This window comes from Carettochelys insculpta, chromosome 2 (genome assembly GCF_033958435.1).
Source record: "Carettochelys insculpta isolate YL-2023 chromosome 2, ASM3395843v1, whole genome shotgun sequence".
NCBI classification, from domain to species: domain Eukaryota; kingdom Metazoa; phylum Chordata; order Testudines; family Carettochelyidae; genus Carettochelys; species Carettochelys insculpta.
Genome location: NC_134138.1, coordinates 47555601 through 47579226, shown reverse-complemented (window position 1 = coordinate 47579226; position 23626 = coordinate 47555601). Strand labels below are relative to the sequence as shown.

General features: G+C 43.7%; 2 protein-coding genes across 2 annotated transcripts in view; one reads left to right on the top strand and one right to left on the bottom strand.

Annotated features, from left to right (window-relative positions):
• Positions 1–4089, top strand: part of INTS8 (integrator complex subunit 8) — a 73531-nt gene extending 69442 nt beyond the window's left edge. Inside the window, exons 23-27 of the mRNA XM_074986922.1 lie at positions 700–750; positions 1715–1788; positions 1857–1921; positions 2294–2337; positions 2480–4089. Of these exons, the coding sequence (XP_074843023.1) occupies positions 700–750; positions 1715–1788; positions 1857–1921; positions 2294–2337; positions 2480–2596 (351 nt within the window). The 3' untranslated portion in view covers positions 2597–4089. The remainder of the gene's footprint in view (positions 1–699; positions 751–1714; positions 1789–1856; positions 1922–2293; positions 2338–2479) is intronic.
• A 38-nt stretch (positions 4090–4127) lies between these two features.
• CCNE2 (cyclin E2) lies at positions 4128–22551 on the bottom strand. Its single transcript, XM_074985438.1, has 11 exons — positions 22492–22551; positions 19724–19966; positions 19470–19526; positions 17753–17904; positions 14609–14744; positions 11889–12035; positions 10565–10660; positions 9325–9459; positions 7892–8003; positions 6441–6595; positions 4128–4260 (listed from the first exon to the last, which is right to left on the bottom strand). Exons 1-11 carry the CDS (start codon positions 22549–22551, stop codon positions 4159–4161), a joined length of 1395 nt encoding a protein of 464 aa, XP_074841539.1. The 3' UTR covers positions 4128–4158.
• Positions 22552–23626: the final 1075 nt, after the last annotated feature.

Sequence of the window (23626 nt, the reverse complement as noted above, 5' to 3'; positions counted from 1 at the left end):
AAGTAATCTTAGTGGCCTTATCCTAGCTCAAAGGAGTCCAGATCCAGACAAGCCGCAGTCCAGGGGTTCCCCACCCCTACATCTTGAAGAAACTCCAGTTACAGGTAAATAACTTCTTCAGTTCATCTCTAAGGCTGTGTCTACCTGAGCCCCCTCCTTTCAGAAGTGGCATGTTAATGAGGGAGTTTGAAAGATGCTAATGACATGCTGCTGTGACTATGCAGTGCCTCATTAACATAATGGCAGCCACAGCAATTTGAAAGTGCCACTTTTGAAATGTGTGTTGCCTGTGTAGCTGGGAACCTTTCCAATATCCTCTGGTCCAGCACCAGAAGAGGGGTGTCACTGGATCAGAGAGCCAGTCAGGAGGTGCAACCCACCAGTCCTTTGAAAGCCCCTTTTTCCCCAAACAAGGCTTTTGAAGTCCTGGGGGTTGATTTGAAAGCACTTTCTAATTGCTGCGGCTGCCATTGTGCTAATGAGATGCTGCATATTCACAGCGGAGCTTCATAAGCATCTTTCAAACACCCTCATTAACATGCCCCTTCTGAAAGGAGGGGGCTCAGATAGACACAGCCTAAGAGAAAAGCATGTGTGTACACTTGTTTACTGGATCTGAAGTTGCCAGCAATGAGTTTAATGTATATATCAGCATTCTGGAAGCCTGTTGTACTTATCTTGTAAATTTGTGCTCTATAGGTGATAAAAAGAATGATCAAGTGCTGTTCTTTGCTCAACTGCCACACCCAGGTAAGAGTATATTCAGGTGCCAATTTAAATAGGGACTCTTGTCTTAAAAAAAAACAAAACAAAACTTTTGGTTTAAAATGCATTTTAGAAGAAAACAGTTAAGTCTGGTTTTAAAAATGTGAATGTTCCCTAGTAGTTTGAAAACTAACTAAAATATTGTGATACTACTTCAGAACCAGCCAATAAAACTTATGATCTGCAGTCAAAAATAAAGTGCATTAGCTAAGTTCACAAAGAATGCAAGCTTCTCATGGTTTTATTTAAAATATTCATTATGTGCACCTTTGATTTAATGCTAGCAGCTGGGGAAAGTAACAGGATTTGCATTATGAGAGGCATATATATCCTTGCCTAAACTGGAGTCAGACTTTGTTCAGCTTAACAGCACAGGGCCAACTAAGGGTGGTCAGTGGGCTGAGCAGGAATTCAAACAGAATGACACTCAAAAGTATTTGGATCTCTCTTGCTGGAAATAAAACCGGCAGCTAGAGTGAACCTGCCAGCCTCTACATAAATAAATTGGGATTAATCAACTTTGCAGAGACCAGTGGGGATGTCACCCTCTTTACTTAGGTGAGTTCTTTTACCCTTCCCAGAAAACTGCAAGACTTGCAAGTGTGTGGTTTTTTTTTTTTGTTTTTAAATCTGCACCAAATCAGTGTACCTCATGGAGCTACACCAAGGTAGTAGTATGCTGGGGTGAAATAGACTTAAAAATAGGGAATGGTAGATCTGACTGACCTTTCCCTTCTGCATGGTATACTGTTGATGCAGTCTGCTAGTATTATTCTGGCTTGAAAGGCTGTATAATGCCCTTTAAAAGGAGCAAAACCACTTCATGAAACTTAATTTATTGTCCTTTCCTCTGGTATTTTAATTCATTCTGCAAACACTAAGTTTAGACTACTGTGAAGCCATTTACTATGAAAACTAAGTTGCATTCAATATCTTTTTCTCTTTACAGGTAGCAATTTTATGTCAGTTCCTCAGAGAAGTAGACTATAAAACAGCATTTAAGGCACTACAAGAACAAAACAGGTAAATACATTTGTTTAAAATTTAAAATTCTGTACATATGTCTTGATTTAACTGATATTTTCTTTCAGCCATGACGCTATGGATTCTTACTATGACTACATCTGGGATGTTACCATTTTGGAGTACTTGACATGTATCCTTTTACTAGAAATGGTTAAAACAAAGTTTGTGGCATCAAACTGAAAAACCAGATGGTTGAGCTGCTATTAAGTTTCAAGTACTTACAAATGGGTGGAGCTGTTGTTCTGTTCTGGCTTAGTTGAGGTCTTCTAAGTCTGCTGGGGTTAAAAGGAAGATCATCCACACTACTTGCTTGAACAGTACTTACAGAACTTTTGACCTGACTGCAACCTGGGTTGAAGAGTATTTTACTGTCCAACTTTGACTTGCGCAGGCATTAGAAGACTTGCATAATATTTCCTGACCAGTAACTAGTGATTAGATCGTAGCTCATTTGTACTGTTGCTGTAATACGCATGCACATGAATTCTTGACTCTCATTCAGATCTCCATCATAAGAGAGGAGAGACAGACAAGAGACAAATAGCAGTAAGTGAAAGAGGGTGGGGATTTGTTAGCTGTAACTGTGACGGTGAATGATGCTGATGTAAATTTTGTCCGTTTCTTTTTTGGGCTGAAGTCAAAACTGTCTTGTAAGCACTAAAAAAATTTTTTTGCTTTATGCTTCAAGATTAAAGCTATTGGCCAGACAGAGCTGAATGCCAGTAATCCAGAGGAAGTACTGCAACTTGCTGCACAGAGACGGAAAAAGAAATTTCTTCAAGCAATGGCAAAACTTTACTTTTAGATTAATGATAAATTCATAAATGGTATAGACTGGAAAATATTTCACTTTATTTAACTCATGTTGAGTATTAGCTTTTATAAGATACATATTTACAAGCATACTGATTTTTTAAAAATAGATGACATACTTACAATAAAACCCCTTATCTTACAAAATTGTACAGAAAATTTGAAATACAAAGTGGGGCAATGCTTTTTTAAAAACCAGTCAAGCAATGAATTCAAGTTTCAGGTAAATTAAACTACAAGAGGAGGCAGAGTTTAATACAGTTGATTTATGTACATATTCTTACAGGCTACTACTTAGGGTAGTGTGTGCATTGAATAAGCATAGTTCACACACTGCCATCAAAAATCTGGCTCTGAGTTCTATGAAATTTTATCCTACCTATGTAACTCCTCCATTATTCAAAAAGAAGCTCCTTGCTGGAGCAACTGCCCCTGCTATAGAACAGAGGTAATGAATTTTCCCAAAAAAAAAAAGCACACTAGTGGTTAATGCTGTTTAAATATTAGGACGGGGTTAAACACTGCTTCTCCATTAAGTGGCTGTAGACTGCTTGCAGTCAAGATACAGCCCTTTCAAAATCCACTCTAGTTTTAGCTAAGAGCTTTACATTTAGAAGGGCCCTGTCTCAATTTTAACGAGGCAGAATATTTGCCCTTCACCTACTTTCTCCAGTTAAATAACTGCAGCAGCAAAAATTGTTTCGGTACTTTTTACCTGAGACAACTTAGCACTCAGAACAAATTTAGATAAGCACCTCTGCAGTAGCCCTATTCCCATAGCTGTTTTAAAGTAATTCACCACTTTATTTAAGCCTTGTCCAGACTGAGGGATCCATTCAAACCCACCCCTACCCATCTAAAGCTGTGATTTGCCATTCACCTGAGCTTCAAATAGTAACTCCCCATGACCAGCATATAGGTAAGCAAGGAAGGCTGCTGAGCACAGGCAGGTTAAATTTCCAATGAAACATGGCCTGCAACAGATAATGTTGCAAGTGCTACAGACAAGGAAAGTGGTATCGGCACAGACTGCATAAATTAATGCCATCTTAACTCTTGGATGTGAGTCAACCATTTCAAGGAAAGTCACTGTTAGGGAATTTGTACACACTCTAAGGAGTAACCTATTGGAGCAAAGATAGCTTGCTTTCCTCTGTAATGCAACAAGTTGTATAGCTACCTATGACTGTTACCTGAGATGTATCTTATCCAAGAAGTTTTAAAACAAGTTTCTGCAATTCATAATTTAAAAATTGGTTAAATATGCCTAGTGTAGCACAGTTTAAAAGATGAAGGGACAAAACAATCTAATCCAATCTCCTCTAATATGTGGAGTGAAGGGTTTGCTATAGAAATTCTTAAAACTGAAGTCCAAGTCTAAGCTCCTATCTGTTATGCAGCTTGACATGTCTCTTGCTGCTCTGCAGGCTGTTGTGAAGCAGAAATTGTTCAAGGATTAGTTTGAGAAGGTAGCCTTGTAGTGAAGCAGTGTCCAGGTTGGAAGTTTCTACCACAATATTCACTGCATTTCTCATCAGCTCTTCTCCATAGTTTTCATTTTTTCTCTGTGCTTTTGGGGGGTGTTATTATTCCTCCTATACACCCGGGAGATAACTCTCCTGGTGATGTTAGCATTGCTCTGCAATTCACTTCATCCTATGTAGTTGAAGAAAAAAAAAAAAGGGACAAGCAGCATTGAGTATATTTTACTTTTACATTATAGAGTAGTGGCTGTGTAAAGTTCTTGGTTTGAGGCTCTTATCTTCCAGTGTGGTGCTATAGTTACTACAGGTTGAAACTCTTCAATCCAGAACTCATCTGGCAATATCCATAATCCAACATGATTTGTTAGTTGACAACCACTTATGGGTGTGGCCAAGTTTCCCATGGTCCCATAGTTTGTTTCTAGCCCTGGCTCTGTGTACTGTTTAGTTGTAATTTACCCCTAAATGTCTTCCACTGCTTAATAGGCTCTTTGTTTTCGTAATGGTACTAGATATTGACCTCCCAGGGTCTGAAGTTTTCTGGTGCTAGACAAGTTCAGTCCCAAAAGGAATCATAGGTTCAACCTGTACTACTTACCTTTTTGTACAGGTTAATGACTAGAACTAACAAAGAAATTGTACTTGCACTTAAGATGGCTCACTTACTAGTAAATTGAGCACCTCAGTTAGTACTTGAATTTACCTTCAGGCACTTGAAAGACATTTGACAGGCACTGACTCCTGACAGTTTGAACACCATTTTACAAAGTCTAGTATGTATAATTCCATTTTACTATTGTGGGAGTGGTTCTCTTAAGCAGACAGATTTATACCATTGCCATGTCCTTAGATGGTTAGTAAAGGACAGGAATTCCAAATTTCATCTGACCATGTCTGCAGTTAGAGCATTGTTTCTGGAATGCCAGATTTACTATACTGGTAATTCATGCAGTTTTGCTAATTTCATTCCTGTGTGCACACCTCATTATTGAAAAACTATAACTAGTAAGACTGCAGCTTTATCAATGGGATTTTTGGCTTAGCCTAGCCTGTCCAGGACATGAGGTATAGGGCTGCAGAACTTTGCAGGCAAATGGCTCCAGTAAATAGAGCTGTTAATGGTTAACCTGTCAGGGGTGGAGTAGCCAGAGCAGTCCCCATCCACAGCAGCTGGTGATGGGAGCTGACCATGAAGGGGCAGGTGCCTTGCAGCAGCATGGGCATTTTAGCCCTGTTGAAGCAGCCCTGCTCTCCAACCATACTGCAGGTTGCACATCTCTAGTCAAGGGCAACAGCTGCAAATCAGGCTGCTGTCCCTGGAGTGGCAGACAGCTGGGAGGCAGCCCAACTCCCCTTCACTTGCAAAATTGGGAAACAGAGCAGGGCAGCAGCCCTGGTTAGTTTCCTGGCTCCCAGGAGTGGAGGAGACCCAGGCTGCCTCAGGTTCCCAGGTCCACTCCACTGTATGGTAGAGCACCAGCCTTGGTAAGTTTCCTGGGTCCCACAAGCAGCAGGGAGACAGGAACCAGTCTGCCCTCTGGCTGCTGCAAGCCCAGGGGGCAGCCCAGCTCCCTCAAGTTGGGTGGAAATTGGAATTATGGGGGAGTTGCAGGTTACATGTAACCTGAGAGTTTACTCTCAAAACAAAAAAAGCAGTAAAGTAGCACTTCAAAGTGCTACTTTACTGCTTTTTTGTTTTGATAGTACATAGACTAGCATGGCTGCCTGTCACTGAGGGTTTACTATATTGGTCTGTTGAACCTGCTTAGCAATTCTTGAGTGAAGACATAGTTTAGGCCCTATCAATACTGCATATCTTAGTGAAATATGCCATGTTACAGCCATGTGGGAAATGTCATGACCCCCTGCTATTTTGCTCTTTTTAGAGGCTGGGGTGGTCTTTGTGAGGATACTTGTTTCACCATGTTTGTATAAACAGTTCAGGATCTCCTGTTCCTAGGGGAAGGATGACAGGCTGGAGTACTTCAGTATATATGCAGCTGTGGGCAAACTGGCTATTTCTCATCAAGGAACTTTACAGACTTCATGCATACTTTCTCTCAAGCAAGGTTTGACTGGGATAGGCCAACTATTGAACTTGCCTCCATTCTACTAGAGCAGAGGTTTCTAATCTATGTGCCTCTGTCAGTTCACAAGCCAAGACTGTTCAAAAGGGGTCACTCATCCATCTGACCTTTAAGATTCAGCAACTAGGGGGAAAAAAAAAAAGTTAAAACCCCTGAGTGAGACCAGTGATTGTGTGGACAGAACAGAAACTATACACTATTGCCTGCCCTATTAAGCTTAGGCATCATAGCAATCGAAGGTGTACAGAAAAAATCATCGTCATACCAGCATGTCCAAGTAGTTTGTGTGGGTTTGGATGTTATGTCTATCTTCCACAGCAACCTTCTTAAAACTCTTCAATTTCACAGGGGCTTTTCTTGCCACTCTAACAAAAGGTACCATCCACTCTACACATTCTGAAATGCTGTCCCACTCTAAACCTAAGGAAAAAAAAATACCAGCATTAGACATTGTGCACCTAAACCAAGTTTCACATCCACTCCCTACCCAGCTTTCTAACCTGGTGAAGGAGGGACTAATAGCTTGTTTCTACTTTATGCACAAACCCTATAAGTTGCTGGCTAGAGGTTTAAAATTAGAATCTAAAATAAGCCACTCCATGAAATGACTTGGCTCTATCCTGCACTGTCTATATAGTCAAAGTTTTATCTTATAATCCCAGTTAAGATATCAAATATTTAGTTAAGGCTCAAATCTAGCTATTAGCTATCAAAAAGCTCTGTGTGTATTACTGCAAGATCATATAGCTGTATTTTTAGCTTATGAACAATAATCACTTCAGTGAGAACCTTATGCAGGAACTACTGAAGGCTAGTGGAAAAAGTAAAACCACTCTAGGGCTGCTGATTTCCACCTCTGCTGGGAGAGTCGCTGCCCTGGGCATGTCTTTAGAGAAGACAGACTGACAGCCAGCCAGTTGTAGCAGTAAACTGGGACCTAAATACAAAGACATCAGTGCAGCAGCTTCTGCTAGAGTGAAAAGGAAAAGTTAATCTCCTGCACAGGAATTATGTAATCAGACACCACGGGATCAAAATTTTGCTGTTTTATAGATTAACCCCTTGCATAAAAGATGAATCCCATTAATGATAAAGGCATGCCATCTTGGGAAAATCAGTATACCTTACTTAAGGTTGTCAGCCAAACTTGCAACAATGTAGCATTATCTGAAATTACTGTTTGTTCTTTTGTACCATCACTGCATATTTTAGGGCCTGCCACTCCACAAAAGAATCCTTTGCTTCCAAGGGGATAGGTTAATAGGAATCAAAACAAGAGTTTTTATCCTAGATTGCAGTTGTCAGTCAAGAATGACTGATTGTAAATATATCACCCTCCCCAGGAAAAACTGATAGGCTGCCCACCTGATGATAAAGCAATATTGACTGCTATTGAATATTTTCTTTACAGAGCAGCAGCAACTGAAATAGCAGCAGCAGCCCAAGAGCAACAAAATATTCCATTCTATTCCTGATACTTCACCTCAGAAGCGCGCGCACACAGGTGATTCTGTTCCTTAAGCAAATTCAGTTGAAGTTTTGCAGTAATTGTGAACCTAACAAGGGATGCTAATGAATATATATAGAAAATAAAAGGGGATAAAACCTGAATCATCTTAAAGAAACGAAGTACAAAGCAAGATATTTTAAGACAGCTGATGAGCTAGGAAGGCATTGGACCCATTTGTATAGCCTTTTAGTAGTAGGCCACCCTACCTGAAGCTTTTTTAACTACCTCAGCTGAGGTATAGTGGCAGAATGCAGCAGCAGCCAATGTTCGATACTGGAAGTCCAGAGAACTGACATCTAGAATACATAGGTCTAAAAGCTGAGACAACAGAAACAGTAATGGTTACAAAAAGTTTTTTTATAACAGAAAGTCATACACTTAAGATTAAAACCACTACAAAGATACACTGTATAGTCACCATTTATCCCTCTCCAGGCACACAAATATTAGGTCAGAATTTTAGTCTCAAAAGCCAATCAAGTAACACGGTTCTAAATTTTGGTGGTATAGCCGCTAACTCCAGGTAAGCGTTTTTGTTTTGTGAATTGGGCTCCTCACATCTAACAGCTATCTCAAGCTATGTCTACACAGCCCCTCCCCTTGGAAGGGGCATGCCAAGGAGGCATGGATTTAAATATCTTGCACCTCATTTGCATATTCCCACATGATCTAGCTTCTGGAAGCCAAAGCAGCCATGTGGGTGGGATTCCTTCAAGAGCAAATCTCCCTTTCAAAAGCCCCCTTTTTCCTGTTTTGTTTCAGGAAGAAGGGGGCTTTCCTTTTGATGGAATCCCACCCACACAGCTGCTTTGGCTTCCAGAAATGGCTCTTCCATGAGCCAGACCATGTAGGTAAATGCAAATGAGGTGCAAGATATTTAAATCCATGCCCCTTCCGAAAGGGGAAGCTTAGATGCAGCTTGAATGATCCTACATGACTGTGGAAGGTGTTCATAATGATTTAGTTATTTCAGCTTCAAGAAAAGATCCTAGTTTGTATGCCCACATAACTCTTATGCTGCTGATAAAATCTGTCAGATTGATACAATGCCCTATATTAACCTGGGTTACTTTTTCTTTTATAAATAGAGGATAAACTTTACTTTGGCTTTTTTATAATATGTAAAGCAACCTGTTCAAACATTACCTTCTGTAATAACATTCTAGTCCTGTCCACTCAGAGCTCAAAACTTTCCAGCTAGTGTACTAAGACAGATGTTGCTAACAGGACTGTGACATGGTTTCCCTAATGGAAGTGGGGCTGGCACTTATTAAGTAGGTTATAAAACCATGCTATGGACACTAGAACCCTACTGACAAAAGCTGATTAAGGTGGGGAGGGAGGAAGATAGAACTGTGTGCTGTTGAGCGTTTTTCCCTCTTGCAGGCTGACTGTTGGCATTATATCAAGTGACCTTAATGAATTTCTTATATTTTAATTAAAAGTCACCTAAACTTGAGGGGAGCACTTAGATATTTTCTTGGCATATTAAAAAAAAAAAAAAATACACCACCCTGTGCCTTATTCCTTTTAAGGGAAGGAAAGATACTTTTATGAATCTTATTTGACAGCATATATTTCTGCTTAGGTCACCAACAAGGGAATGTTAAGTAGCGTGCGCTGACTGAAAATTACCTACCTGTGCTATTTGAATAAATTTTTCTTGAGAATATTGAGGTAGCAGCACTTTTGGAACATCTTTCAAAGCATCCACTTGGAGATAAAGATTGAGCCAGGAGATGATTGTAACTGGGCACAGTTCCCATTTTAAAGCCTACAGATATTTAAAAATTATATGATTTAAGAAATTAGTGCATAGCACCTTTCCTTTCTTCTTCCCCTCCCAGCCAAAAAGTATCAGTTTTCTATCTCATCCAGTCTCCTTTTCCCTTTTCCACCCCCACTTAAAATCACCCAGACCTAAGAGGCACCTAACATGCCCTGAATCAGAAGCAGGATCCCCTACAATTTCAAGTACATGTGCTCTGGAAAGAACTTATTCTTCTGACATTCAGAAATAAAATCTGGAACAAGTCTGGATTTTAGGAACAGCCGCAACAACTTTCTTGCCCTTTTTCCTCACCCTTTCTGAAATAAGGCTCAAAAATACTGAGTGAGTGGTTCTTATGCAGAGAGATATATTCCCAATATGTGCAGTGGGGCAGCAGAATTGGAGCTATAGTAGCTGCAGCCTAGTTGCATTCTAATGTGACTTAGGGCAAGTATTTCACACTTCTCAGAAAACCAAGAATTGCCATTTTCCACCCAACTCTTATGGGAACCTTGACATGGAAGCATTCCACTTGGCAGACTCCCCAAAGCCACAAGTGCCAGGCAGTTCACTTGACTGGCTGCCAAGAACCATAAGCCAGGACTCCATGTTACCTGTTAGCCTACAAGGTAGGCAGCTGAGGAATCAGACTGGCAATTTGGCAGGTAACCAGGTTTTAAAGCCTGCCTAGTTTCTAGCCAAATTTCACCAATATGGTAGTACAGAAAAATTGTTACAGCAAGTCTTCAGTAGAGTCTAACACAGTGTTTTAGACTTGTCTGGGCTATTGCAGTAGTTCCTCTCCTCCTGCAGCCAAGACTATTGGGGGTGGAAGAATTAAATGCCATCTGCCTTCCCTCATGTGCAGTTGTCAAAAAACAGATGTAGGACTTAGATGACAAAGGAGGGGGCCTTCAAGGAGACCTACTCCATAAAAGTGGATAAAGGTGAAAAATTCAGTTCAGAAAGTTACAAGTGAAGTACTACTTATGGCCAATAGATCGTGGAAGGACACCAACAGAGTAGTCATTAAACAACAAAATGCTGAAATGAAAGGCTCGATGAGGCGGTTACTCAACCAGCTAATAAAAATAGCCTGTAACATTACCTTTAATACAATGAGCTCCATTCTTATAATATCATCTTCGCTACAAGCACCGTCTGTGACATAAGCAAATTCTTGTAGTTTAGGAGCATATATCTCCTTTAAAACACAAAAGGAACAAATATGCAAAACCAGAAAAAACAAAAAAGCAGTCAAGTAGCACTTTAAAGACTAACGAAATAATTAGGTGAGAGTTCATGGGACAGACCCACTTCTTCAGACCATAGCCATACCAGAACGGACTCAATATTTAAGGCACAGAGAACCAAAAAACAGTAATCAAGGTGGACAAATCAGAAAAAAAAATATCAAGGTGAGCAAATCCGGGGTGGGGTGGGGTGTCAAAAATTAGATTAAGCCAAGTATGCAAACAAGCCCCTATAGTGACCCAGAAACTTCCCATCCCGGTTCAAACCATGTGTCAAATTTGAATATAAAAAAGTTCAGCAGCCTTGGAATCTGCAAGAATGCGAACAACCTACGGAAGGCATCTTTGAATCTTTTGAGATTTGTAGACAGAACCCCTTTATCAACTCAGTTGAAACAGGTATTGTATTTCAGGCTCTCTCATGATAGTACAGACAGCATAAGCCTCTCATATTTCTGTGTCCACAGAAAGTGAACTAGAAAATAGTAATGCAAAACAATTAAATACTAAGAGTAGACCTGTATTCCAGAGCAGGGAGCAACATTAGAACAGAATTATTTCCTGCTTAAATCACATCTTTAGTCTAGGCTCATCACCTGCTCAGACAATTCTCAGACGCCCCAGTGAAACAACTCAACAACATTCCCATATCCCTCCTTTAAAACACACAATCTATATACTAATAGTTGTATAACAAGCCTTCTTAGCAGATGTACTTTATATCAGCAAAAGTGCTTTTACCAATATTGCTGCATCTATACTAAGTCTTTTTGGCCAGTATTAAAAAAATTAAACTAGGCTTAAAAGAAACATTAAATTGAAATTTAGCCTATTTCAAACTGTTCAGTAGTTTCAGTTTCTAAACCTATTTCCATGATCACCTGCAAGTTTCTGTAGTTTTGAAAAAAGAATAGGCCCCTATTTTTAAAATGTGTCTCCTGCTGTTGTGTGGAAGACCAGAGGAAATTGATGGAACTCCTAGAATATACAGGGAAAACTGACTATATGCAAAAGACTAAAGGATGCATACAGTTAACAAAAATACTTTATCTGATCTCAAGCCTTACTGCATCAATACCAGGTTAACAGTTATTAAAATCTCTTTTTATGTAGATGATTTCCCTTCAAGAAGTAGTTTAAGATATTCACTCTAAAAACAACATGCATATAACCTCTTACCTCAAGTTTGGAGGCAATGAACAATGAGGTAATTCCTATTAACTGAAGCATATTTTTATTGATATTCTTTTGTGTCAACATGAATCGATCAAAAAAGTCTTGAGCTAGGTAAAAGGTTTCCCTGTGAAGCATATATACTTCACATACCTAAGAAAGAATAAAAGAAAACATAGTTCAGTTTATTGTTTTAGGGCAAGATGCATTTTCCCTCCCCAAGTATGAACAAATTAGTAAACCTGTTTTCATGGTTTAAAAAAACAAAAAAGCCGCCATCCCTACAAATTTTGTTCTTAATGTGAACAAGGATAGCCATGGTTCCATATGTGTGCTGCTTGTTTGCTGGAGCAGGGTGTATGGGTTAATCTGTTTGAGCACAACCTGCTAACAAATTTAATATGATACACAAGGTCTTACTCTTCAGTTGAAATGGAAAAAAGATGAAATTGTAAGATAAGTCATATACCTGTTTTGCCTTAAAATGAATGCTAGAAAAGGTTAAAAACACCAAAACCCAAGCTTATTTAGGATTCTGCATTTCTTCTCTAACTTCAAGCATATTTTAATTGTCATTGCCCCCTTATGTTTTTGTAAAATTTAACTGTACTTTTTAAAAAATATTTCCCTGCAATTTCGTAACCTGCAACAATAATTCAAGAAGCATGAACTCTTCCACATGCAAATAGTTTCAACTGAATGAAAAGTACTTACTTTAAATACCAACATCACTAGCTATTTTACAATAAAAAGGGGGCTAAAAACCTGAAGGGGTTTGGTTTGTGGGTTCCCCATTCTAATGTTTGTGGGGGGAGGGGAGAGCATCAAATTGGGTCAAGTACAGTTTAATCTCAACTAGGGCAAAAGATGTGAGGTTAATATATTCTAGCTAATATCTAACATCAGACCTTTCAATCCCATAAGAGGTAAGGTCTTAAAACAAAAAGGTAGGGGCCAAATCCATCCTGAAGCAAGTGCATGCAATTCCTATAAAATTAGCTGTGTCAAATTCAGTAGTGACACTCAATGGGGTGGTAGTTGAAAACAGTAGGAGGAGAGTGACACAAAGGCCAGGACTATACTTCACTGTTTAACAGTGCAATTGTGCTGCTACAGCTGCGTCACTGTAAGGACAGCACAGGCACTTTGTTTTGGGGGCGGGCGGTGATGGTAGCTTGTTGGCTGGAGAGCACCTCCCACCAACACAGCGCTGCTCACGCTGGCACTTTTCATCAGTAAAACTTTTGCCAATTTGTGTTTTTCTGCCCTCGCCCTCCCCCCTCCAAAACACCCACGTAACAAAAAAAAAAAAAAAGTTTTACCAGCAACAGTGCAATGTTAACACAGCCAAAAGATATGACATGCAGGGTTAGCATTCACTAGCTTTACAAAGCCTGTATGCAGAAACTGGAAACAAAAACCAATGTAGTTGCTTTTCCTGATAAAAACAGCTGTCCTCTTTTCTGCACCTCAGTCTGTAAACTGCTCATTTGAACTGTCCACGAGGGCTTAGCTTACATTAGCTCTCACCCTCTGCAAATGGCGGGAGCATTAGAGCACAATGCATATAGTGCTACTCTGATCACGCTAACTAGCCCAGTCTACTTAGATAAACCAATAGAAGTCTCCAGAAGATGACAACAAGCCAAATTCTGAGGCAGCAAATGTTAACATTTTCAGAGTAAATGGTGAATTTGCATCACTTTGATAATAGGCCATAAATTCCACCCCACCCCTTAAGTTTACCAGTGTAGTTCCTTTACAGACAGCAGCAGTGAGTGTTCTAATGTCACTAAGGCATGGGTGACCACCAGCATTAACAGCTGCTTGTGGGGAGTGCATTTGATGTCATCGAATTACCATGTAGCAGATCAAGAATTTTGCACTGCTGGCAACAGCTAAGGTGTTACAGATTTGTGTTCAACCTTTTCCAGAACAAATCCTCTCTCAGGTACGATTTTAAATGTGGTTTGGTTGCCAAAGTGACAAGAGTCCAACTGTTTTGAACAGTCTTCGAATAAGCCATTGCCCCCTTAGGGCCCTGCCCAAGTATAACTGGTAAAATTTTTTGAGCAAAATTTGACACCGGCACCTTTACACTTGAGTTTATTTTAAAGGGAAGTTGTGTTTGAAACACTAACTATAAACAGCATCAGAAGAAACAGCTGCAAACACTTTTCTGAACCATACAAAGGGCCTTGGTAATGACTCCAAATCTATTATACTGTCCCAAGTTTCAGGGATGGGATTAAGGTCTGATAGTCATATTATTTTAGTTTACAACGATGTTGAAGTAGGATTCCTCACAACTAGAGATGGGCAAATAATGTTTTATTTCAGCTGCATGTTTGGGTTCTTTTTTAGAGAGCGGTGGTGTTTTTGGTAAAAAATGACAACAGACGTTTAGGTTCTCTTTGAGAACTGGAATTTGAGCCTGGTTATTCCACACAAGTTCCTTAACCAGTGGGCTAAAGAGGGGGACACCATCATCTCCCTCCTTTGGCCATTTTGTGATCTGTAAAACTATTCATGTAAAACTTCCAAAGAATTTATAGAAATGTATCCCTGCTCTGTTCTAGAGGTTAGTGTCATCAACTCCCCCCACCCCAAATAAATGTTTGTCATTTATGTTTATGCTACCATAGATATTGGCACTTCACAAACTCTGTGCCTTTACACCAATCTGTTTTGCAGCCATAGCACAACAAAGTAACTCAAAAATGTACCTCCAACAACCAGTCCAGGAGTATTGATCTCATGTGTGGTTGCAAGTTAGAATGTAGAGATGTAAAATGTTTGCAGTGAGCATACTTGTTCTCCTTTTTCAGAATGTTAAGCCAGACATCTTTGGAATTTCCCCAGCTATTGAATAAAGTCATAAGAAGTTTTAAGGTCTTTATAAAAAGATAGATTAAAAATGTACTTTTAGGTGTTTTATAGTTTGTCTCAATATTCATCTGTTTGTATACAATCAAAAAAATATTTTGGGAGTTTGACAACTACAGGCACACTGCTCTGAAATCCCAAAAGTAGCCTATCAAAGTCATCACAATCCCAGCTCCCCAAGACGTTTTGCATAATCCAATGTTCAAGTACATTGTCTGAAATCACCAGCTGGAGCATAACCGTTTGTGTTGCCTGCCCATGTGGGTCATACAGTTCAGATTTGATCCATTTGAAAACTGGGCTTCCTAAATAGGCAAACACCACACTGCACAACAAAAAACCCACCACACCCCCTTCAACCTAAAAATTAATGCTACAAGCCAAACCAAACTATTGATGTTCAGAATTTGTTCTTGTTGCCTTTCCTGTTTCCTCCATCATTTTCCCAGTAACTAGAAATATACTGCTAAGAGCATAACTTAAAAAATGGATAGTTTTAACATTGAAGTAGTTCATTCACTCACACCAAGAGCTTGAAAAATCCACTAGGGCAGAGACTCAACTGTTTTCTTTACAAGCCTTCTCCCCATCCCCTCCTATCCTTCTCTAAATCCTCCATAGCCCACCTGTGTCACTACTGATTTCTGCATATAAAAGCTAGGGTCAGCATTAGCAAATAGGGCAACTGCTTGGGGCCTCATGCTACCAGGGCCTCAGAGAAGCTTAAGTAGCAAAGGCTTTGGGTTCAGCCCCAGCATCAGGCCTCAGGGCCCCAAAATTCAGCCTCATGCAGTGGACTTCAGCTTTCTAATCTGGGCCTAGTGAAGCTAATGCTGGCCCTGCATGACATCCCCTGACACAAGCTTGTTTTTTAAACATTTCTCTGTGATCATTAAGGACTAGTCTAACCTGAAAAGTTGTATCAGCATTGCTAAGACTCTCAGGGGTGTCCTAATAGGATGTGTCTGCTAAAATTACCTAGGTATAAAGAAGAAATACTTCCAACAGTTAAATAGACCTAACTCCCTGTATAAACAGTGCTAGATCAACACTTCTTTCATCAGTCTAGCAAGCGCCTAGCACAGAAGTGAAGCATCACCAAGATAGGAAAACCCTTCCTATCTCAGAAGCGTCCACACTGAAGTATTCTAAGGATAAACATGCCTAAGCAAGCATTCTAAACATGGATTACATATTACCTGATGTACTGTTATCTTCAGTTGGGGTGCAGGAAGTTTCCATAGAGGGGGGAATATTGAAATCCCTTGAACTTAGCTATAAATCTGCAGAAACCATTTCAAGACAGGTGCAGGAGAGGTGTGCACACACATCTAGAACTGGAAGGGACCGTGGGAGGTCATCAAGTCCAGTCGCCTGCCCCCTCTTAGCAGGGCTAACCACCACCCTTGACAGATTTTTTTTTTTTTTAAATCTATTTGCCCCAGATCCCTAAATGGCCCCCTTGAGGATTGAGCTCACAACCCTAGGTTTAATAGGCCAATGTTCAAACCACTGGGCTACCCCACAGCATCCTTAATTCCAGCATCTATAATATCAGTCCTCATTCATACTGTCAGTTTCAGTGACTGCTGAAGCTCCTACTTCTGCCAAGCAGCAGCAACAGGCTGATTCCATTTTCACTGCTACCCACAGGATTTTGAATAGCACCAGCCAAAAAGCCATGTAAATTTTACTCTGCTGCTGGTGCAAGATATGAGAGGGCGTGGAGGCATTTGCTGGAATTACTCAATGGAAGAGACTCATGACAATAGAGTTAAAACACCAGAGATCCCTTTCCAGCATCTTCTTGCATCAGCTAAACTTTGGAAAGGGCAGAAGAGAAAGTGATTTTCCTGTATTGTAGCTGAAGGGAACTTATCAGATACTTATCAGCTAAACAGATATGAAATCCACAGGGGCACAGTCTATATGAATACTCGAAGTCTCAGCACCTTTTCCAGAAACTAGACAGCAGCATAAAGGAGTTCAGCTTCTCACCAGGGCTTTGCCCTGGGTTCAGAAACATCACCAGCCACATTTTCTGTGGGCTACTAGGTATCTGCTAAGTTTTTTTCCAAGTCTTACTCATAATCAGTATTCTTGAGCAACAGAACTGTGAAAAATGGAACCTCTTCTCTCATCTCAGTGAAGTACTAACTTTGAAACACCATGATAATTTATGTAACAACTTCTTTATGCCCACGTCATTTGAGTAGAAGTATCCTGTTATGTTTCCCCAATATGGATGAATGCCTTAGAGATTTAAGGCTGAACATGGTTTCTTCAATCAGTTCATAGTCCATCCACTTGGGAAGTGCAGGATTGTTCCTTACAATATATTCCAGGTATTCTTCGAGACTTCACACATTGGGTTTCGCCATTTCTCTAGCAGATCTACCCCACAATTTAATTAGTTTCCACCATTAGGAGTCCTTTCCCCTTCACCAATATCTCTATGAACATGATACACCCCATGGGCTTGAAAAACCAGGGCTAGGCCTAAAGTCAGGCCTTTTATCAGCGTGGCACTATGCTAGAACCAAGGCATTAGAGTGACTGCTAGATACCATGTTATTCAAACAGTAGACAATGTTAGAGTCCTTAAAAAAAAGCTGTAGGTTAAGAATCCTTTGGCCTCTAAGTTTTCCAATGTCTGGTTCTGATAGCCATTGATGTGGATCACTAAACAAAAACAAAAAGACAAACTAAACTTTTGCAAGTGGCTGAATATGACAGTGGCATTTGATATTCACGTACAAAGAATGGCTCTGATCAGAAAGGTTAATTAACCTTTCTGTGCATGCTTCGCCGCCCCAAAAAAACCACACACAAACAGCTGACATAGCCATGGATAACGGTCAGGGACTGGAGTGGATGGGATGAAGATTTCAGTTGTTTCTATTTATGAGACCAATACTGAACACAGTTAAAACTAATAGTATGAATTTCTATCAAAATTCAGAAGTAATAAGTAAATAACTTACCTGAGCTCAGGCAGAGGCGATGGATTTATGAAGAGGTTCCTGAACCTGTATTTTTTGAATCTGGAAAAGTCAGTAGCTACCATTTCCTTGTGAGGGGTTTCAATAATTATGCAGGGAGAGATGCCTCCTGATATTGTGGGTGGCCAACAACTCTGCAGTGTAAACAAAAGTGTTTTTAAGTGCTGACTTCACCTGCCCAGTTTGCCTTTGAGGGATATATTAAAATATGTAACATGATAGGATAAAATCAGAAAGTTATTGAATAAGTTCTGTTGAGTACTTGTTAACCTACCTAGGCTCTGCATCCTTGAAAATTCTTTAAGTAATTTGAAACGTAAATAAAATGTGTAAGAATTGATTTTACTATTCACTTGCTCTTCAGAACAAAGTAAGTTTATTCAAGAATTCCAGGATATACAGACAGGTATTGAAAAATTAAAAAGACAAAAGAATGTCTTTCCAATTAAGGTGGAGTTACCACATGCACATAATTCTGACAAAGGAAACTAGCTTTTGGTAGCCAAACAATGTACAATGAAATCATTGCCTGAACTATCAGTTCAATTATATATGGAACAAAGGTGTTCTCTTGAATATCTAAATTGTAAGTGGAAACACAGGAGCCAATTCCACTATCTACTACTATGGAAGAGAAGAGGAAAGAATAGAAGCGAACTATCTGCAGCACCTCAATGGAGACTGTGTAACGTATTACCTTCCAATTTGCTATTCCAGGGTCAAGCCACCCACACATTGTTTCAGAACAAGATACCAACCTACTAAAAGGCTTTAAGTCTGCCAAGACTAAAAATGGTACACAGTGGAAAGAAATCCAAAACAAGGGACACACTAAGGTTTCCTGCAGAATAATTTTAAGCAATATGGGATTCTTTTCTGTAGCACAACTAACTGGTTTCACAAGTCTTTAATTGTGTTAAAGCTGTAATGGCTGTAGGGGCTCAGACCAATGGTCTGTCTAGCCCCATATGCCATCAGACAGTGACCAGTAGCAGATACTTGAGTGAATGAACAGAACAGGGCAATCACGAAGTGATCCACCCCATCACCCATCTTCTGGTAATCAGAGAGGCTCATCAACATCCATCTTGGTTAATATCCACAGATGGATCAAACCTCCATGAACCTACTTCTTTTTAAATCCAGTTATGCTAATGGCCTATATAACATCCCCTAGCACAGTCAACCTGTGGAATTCATTGAATTGTATGAAGTATAGGTTGCACCTCCCTGGCCCGCTGCCCTCAATGGTCCCAAATGAGAGATTTTGCTGAACCATGGGAGGTTAATGCCCCTCCCACCCACACCCAGTTCGTGGCTGCCCATCACCAGCCGCTGGCCATGGCCCTCCATGAGGCAGCCAGGGGAAGCTGGTCTCACTGCCCCCTGCAGGGTTGCCAGCTGGTTATTCTCCTTCCTTATCTCTCTGGTCCAGGAACATCTGGACAAGGGATGTTGTCAGACCAGAGCATGCCAGTTTTAGGGGGTTCAGCCTGACTCCCTTATGTTTGTTCAACCTGCTGACTATCATATTTATCTGGTGATGCTGGGTTCTTGTGTTATGTGGAAGCATAAATACTGTTGTCAGTAAGGTTTCACCATTTGTATGGAATGTCCACAACAGATTAAAGTGAGCAAAATGACTTATTCAAAAAAAAAAAAAAGGAGCCAATCTGTTTTGTATGCATGAATGCATTACCTGAATCTCATACTGATGTCTTTTAATGACCTTTTCATCTTCTCCTTTCTTGATATCCTGTTGAGAAAGACATTAATTGATCAGTGCCCCTCAACCACATTGTCATAGACAGTATGCAAAGTAAAACCACCACCACCTTACTCCACTTCCTTTTCAGCTTTCTACCGGAGAAAAAACAATGCTTCCCTGCTCCCTACAGTGGCAGGTATACAAACTTCCCAATTCTGTATCAGGTAAGTTAGTTCCCTGGTCACCTCAGTTTTCCTTTTCTTGATCTGGAGAGGCTCTGATGCTTGCAGCTTTTGTGTAGACCCTTCCTGACAGGGTGGTGGCGGCGGCAGCAGCTGTTGTTTGGCTTGCAAACGACTACTGAAGAAGAGAGCACACATAAGCATGAAGAGAGCAACTGTTGTTGATGGATATATGTTAGTTTGGTTTATGAAGCTGACAGAAATTACCTGCGTCTTGACATCTTCCTTGGGTTGTAGATTTCCTTCCTGGAAGGAGGAAAGAACAAGAACTCAGTCTCTATAGCCACAAAAGGAGAAATATAGGACAACCTAAATCAGATTTAATACCTAGGTTTGTGTACAGACCATTTGAAGCACTGGCTCTTACACCATTAGGCATGAGAGCACAAATATTTTACTAATGCAAAACGTGTGCACACATGAACAAGTCCAGTATACATGTATTTTATATCCATATAATCGCACAATAGAAGTTATACATATATCTTGTTCACCACTCGTATAAATTCATGGATTCCAAAACCCATTCACACCAATAGCAAATTTAATGCATTATTCTTGTGGAGAGAATATGGGGGGGGATACTTCATCTGGGGGAAAGGGAATTCAGCATGTGAGAGAAGAGAGAGGGAACATTAAGTCCAGACCATTGCCTCTTTCCAGCCTTGGGTACATGAGAATTTACTCTCCTATAGGTAAACAAACCCCATCTATTTTATATACACTGCCATATCCATTACATACACACATCTAGTACACGAGAGTGCAGATTACAGATGTGCACAGCCTAATATATTTAAAACTGCACAGGGACTCGCTGTGTGTGTGTTCAGCCCATGTACAGAGCCAGACAGCTCCCCCCTCTCCCAGCTATTTCTGCCCCTACACCCCGGCGCTGCTACGCCTCTCGGCACCCCAGCCCTGAGGGGCCCCCACCAGGATCCCAGGCCCCCGCCCCCGAGGCTCTGCGAGCGGCTTCAGCTCTGCGCGTTTCTCTGGCCCCTGCAATGCCGGTTCCGCGCCAATTTACAGAGAGCGGGGAAGATCAGGCGGCAGCGGCCTGGGGCCGGGCTCAGGGCGTCCCTCTGGTGCCGCCTCCCCCGACCTGCCGGGGACCCATCCCCCCGCGTGTCACACGGCAGGGGGGCCACGCGGGAGGGCACTTTGCTCCCGCTCCCGCCCGGGGCCAGGCTCCCTCCAAAAAGGGCAGCCCGGTCCCCGCAGCGCCCGGCGCGCTCCGCGGGCAGGGGCAGCAGCCAGTCTCCCGCCACCCCAACACGGGGAGAGCCCCCCCCCCCTCCTCACGCTGCCCCCCCAGACCCGGACACGGCGGGAGGGAGGAAGGGGTGGCCTCGCGCTGTACCCGCCCCCGCGCTAAGTCCCTGGGCCCGGGGGGGGGGGGAAGGGTAGAGCCCCTCCTGACACGCACCCCGAGCTCTCGCTGGGCGGTGCAAGGGGCCAGCCGGGGCTGGTTTAGCCGCCCACGCCGGATTCCCCACCCCCCACCGCACCGAGCCAATCTCCCTCCAAAACCTCCAGTCCCGGGGCCCCCGCTCCAGGGGCCCCCTCGGGGGCTGCAGCCGACACCCCCAGCCGCCCCGGCCCCCACCAGCGGCCTGGGGGCGCCCGCCGGACACCTCCCCCCCAGCCGCTCTCCCTCCAAAACAGCGCCCGGGCGCGCCCCCCGCCCCACTGCGCCTCCCGCCCCGGCCACGGGGACCCGCGCCCGCCCATCACCCATCGCTCCGCAGCGGCACCCCCCGAGCCGGCACCCGCCTCCGCCAGCCCGCGGGAGGGGGGTGCAAAGCAGCGCCTCAGCGCCGCGCCCCCCCCCCAGCCCATCCGAGCCCCCCCGCGCCGCGCCCGGTCGTGCCCCACACCTGGGATGCCGCGCGCGCGCGCCCCCCAGCCAGCCCCTTCACCCGGCCGGGCGCACCTCACCCACTGCCGCCGGCTCGGGGCTACTCAGCTGGCGCCGGCGCCAAGGCTCTATATACTGCCGCCCAGGCCCTCCCCTGCGCATGCGCAAGAGTGTTCCGGCTCATCGCCCCGGCCCTGGGCCCGCTGCCGGCCCCGGGCCGACTCACCCCCCCGCCCCCACACGTGCACAGCGCCCCGCGCAGCACAGGGCACCCGCCAGCTGCGCCACAACCCTCCAACGAGCAAACGCGCCCCCCCGCGAGCCCTACTGGGCAGCCCTCCCTGCCCCCATGCGCTCCGCCCTCCCCACAGCCAGGGCCCCACCTCGGCAGCCTTCCCGCCCTATCCCTCCCGCCCCATCTACTCTGCCCCAGCACAGTCAGCTCTCATGCGGGCACCCTCCCCTGCCTCTGACCCAATGCACCCCCAGCAGCCCTCCCGCCACGTGCTCCGCCCCGACACAGCCCGGCTTTCGGCCAGCCGCTAGGCAGCCGCCGCCGCTCTCCCGCCACCCCCTAATCGCCCGCACTCCACACGCTGCCTCCCCTACCCCGGACACAGGCACCCGCGCGCCCTGCCCCTACACAGCACAATGAGCCCGCTCGCCTGCCCCTACCGCTGCCCAGGGCACACGCTAGGCAGCCCTCCCTGCCCCATCGCTTGTGCCCCGTCTAGCACGGCGCACCGCCCAGCCGCGGGCACATGCAGCCTCAGCCCAGCTTGTCGCTGTTTCCAGGCCGGCAGCTCTGCTGTGCCTCGGTCCAGCACAGGACACGCCAGGCTTATGCAGCTCCCCAAGGCAACAGCCACAGCGCCACCGCCAGAGCCCCCGGCTGGACGGACACACCCACCGCGAACGCCCCACGCCGCTCCCGGCTCCCCGGGGCCAGCCCGCGCGGGGCGCCCGCCATCCCCGCTCTGGGCTGCGGCAGGCAGCAGCACAGCTGTCAGCGCCCACCGCCGCCGCGCGCGGGTTGGCGTGGAGCTCCGCCCCTGGGCGGAGTCGGGGGCGACCTCCAGCCAATGGGGAGGGAGAACGAGCCAGCAACGTGGAGTTGGCCGCAAAATGTAAACAACGCGCGGCGTGACTCCCATGACAGCGGCTTAAACCCCCGCCGAGCGACTGCCCATCTTCCTATGGCTAATAGCGCGGCACCAGGCTGGCGAGCTCGCTGCATCGGAGCTGCCGGGCTGTGCGCTTAAACGCGGCACTTCCTGATAGCCCAGCCGGAGCAGAAAGTCTGCATATTTGGCTTCCCGCGCTCGTCTGTGTGGTGCTTTGAACTAGCGCCCACGACTCTCCGCAGGGAAGGGGGCTTCTTGCACACGGGGAAACTGTGGCGGGGTTGATCAGAGCCCCCAGCAGAACTGCAGTTGCAATCCAGGATTTCCTGGCTCTAACGTTCCCCCCGCTGACTGCTGCTTGGTCCGGCAGTGACACTACTCCGTTGCCTCTGCTACCTGTTTGGATGTCCCCGACAGAGATCTAGGATTTCATTTCAGGGTCAACGGGGGTGGGGGAAAGAGTCTGGAAATACATAAACGGCTTCTTTAGTTGGTAAACATCGCAAGTTAGGGAAAAAACAAATTTCAAATTAGTATTTCAGAGCGGCAGCCATGTTTGTTTTTTGCTGAAACAGACTCGCAGGGGTGCTGTGGCACCTTAAAACCTAACACACTGATTTGGGGATAAGATTTCGTGGGCTGGAACCCACTTCAAGAGTTACATAAAGTGGAAACTTCAGATTGACAGATTAGGTACATATATCTGCCAATCTGATGAAGTGGGTTCCAGTCCATAAAAGCTTATTCCCTAATCAATGTGCTAGTCTCTAATGTGCCAGAGGACTTCATGTTGTTTTTGGTAGATCTGAAAGTTTTCTGCTCCATTAGATCTCTTAGCTCTTTAGAAGTCTGTGTTCTCTTTAACTAGAAACTGGTTTACACAGTGAGAGCAGAGCAAGCCTTAGTCCTAGTCTGATACTC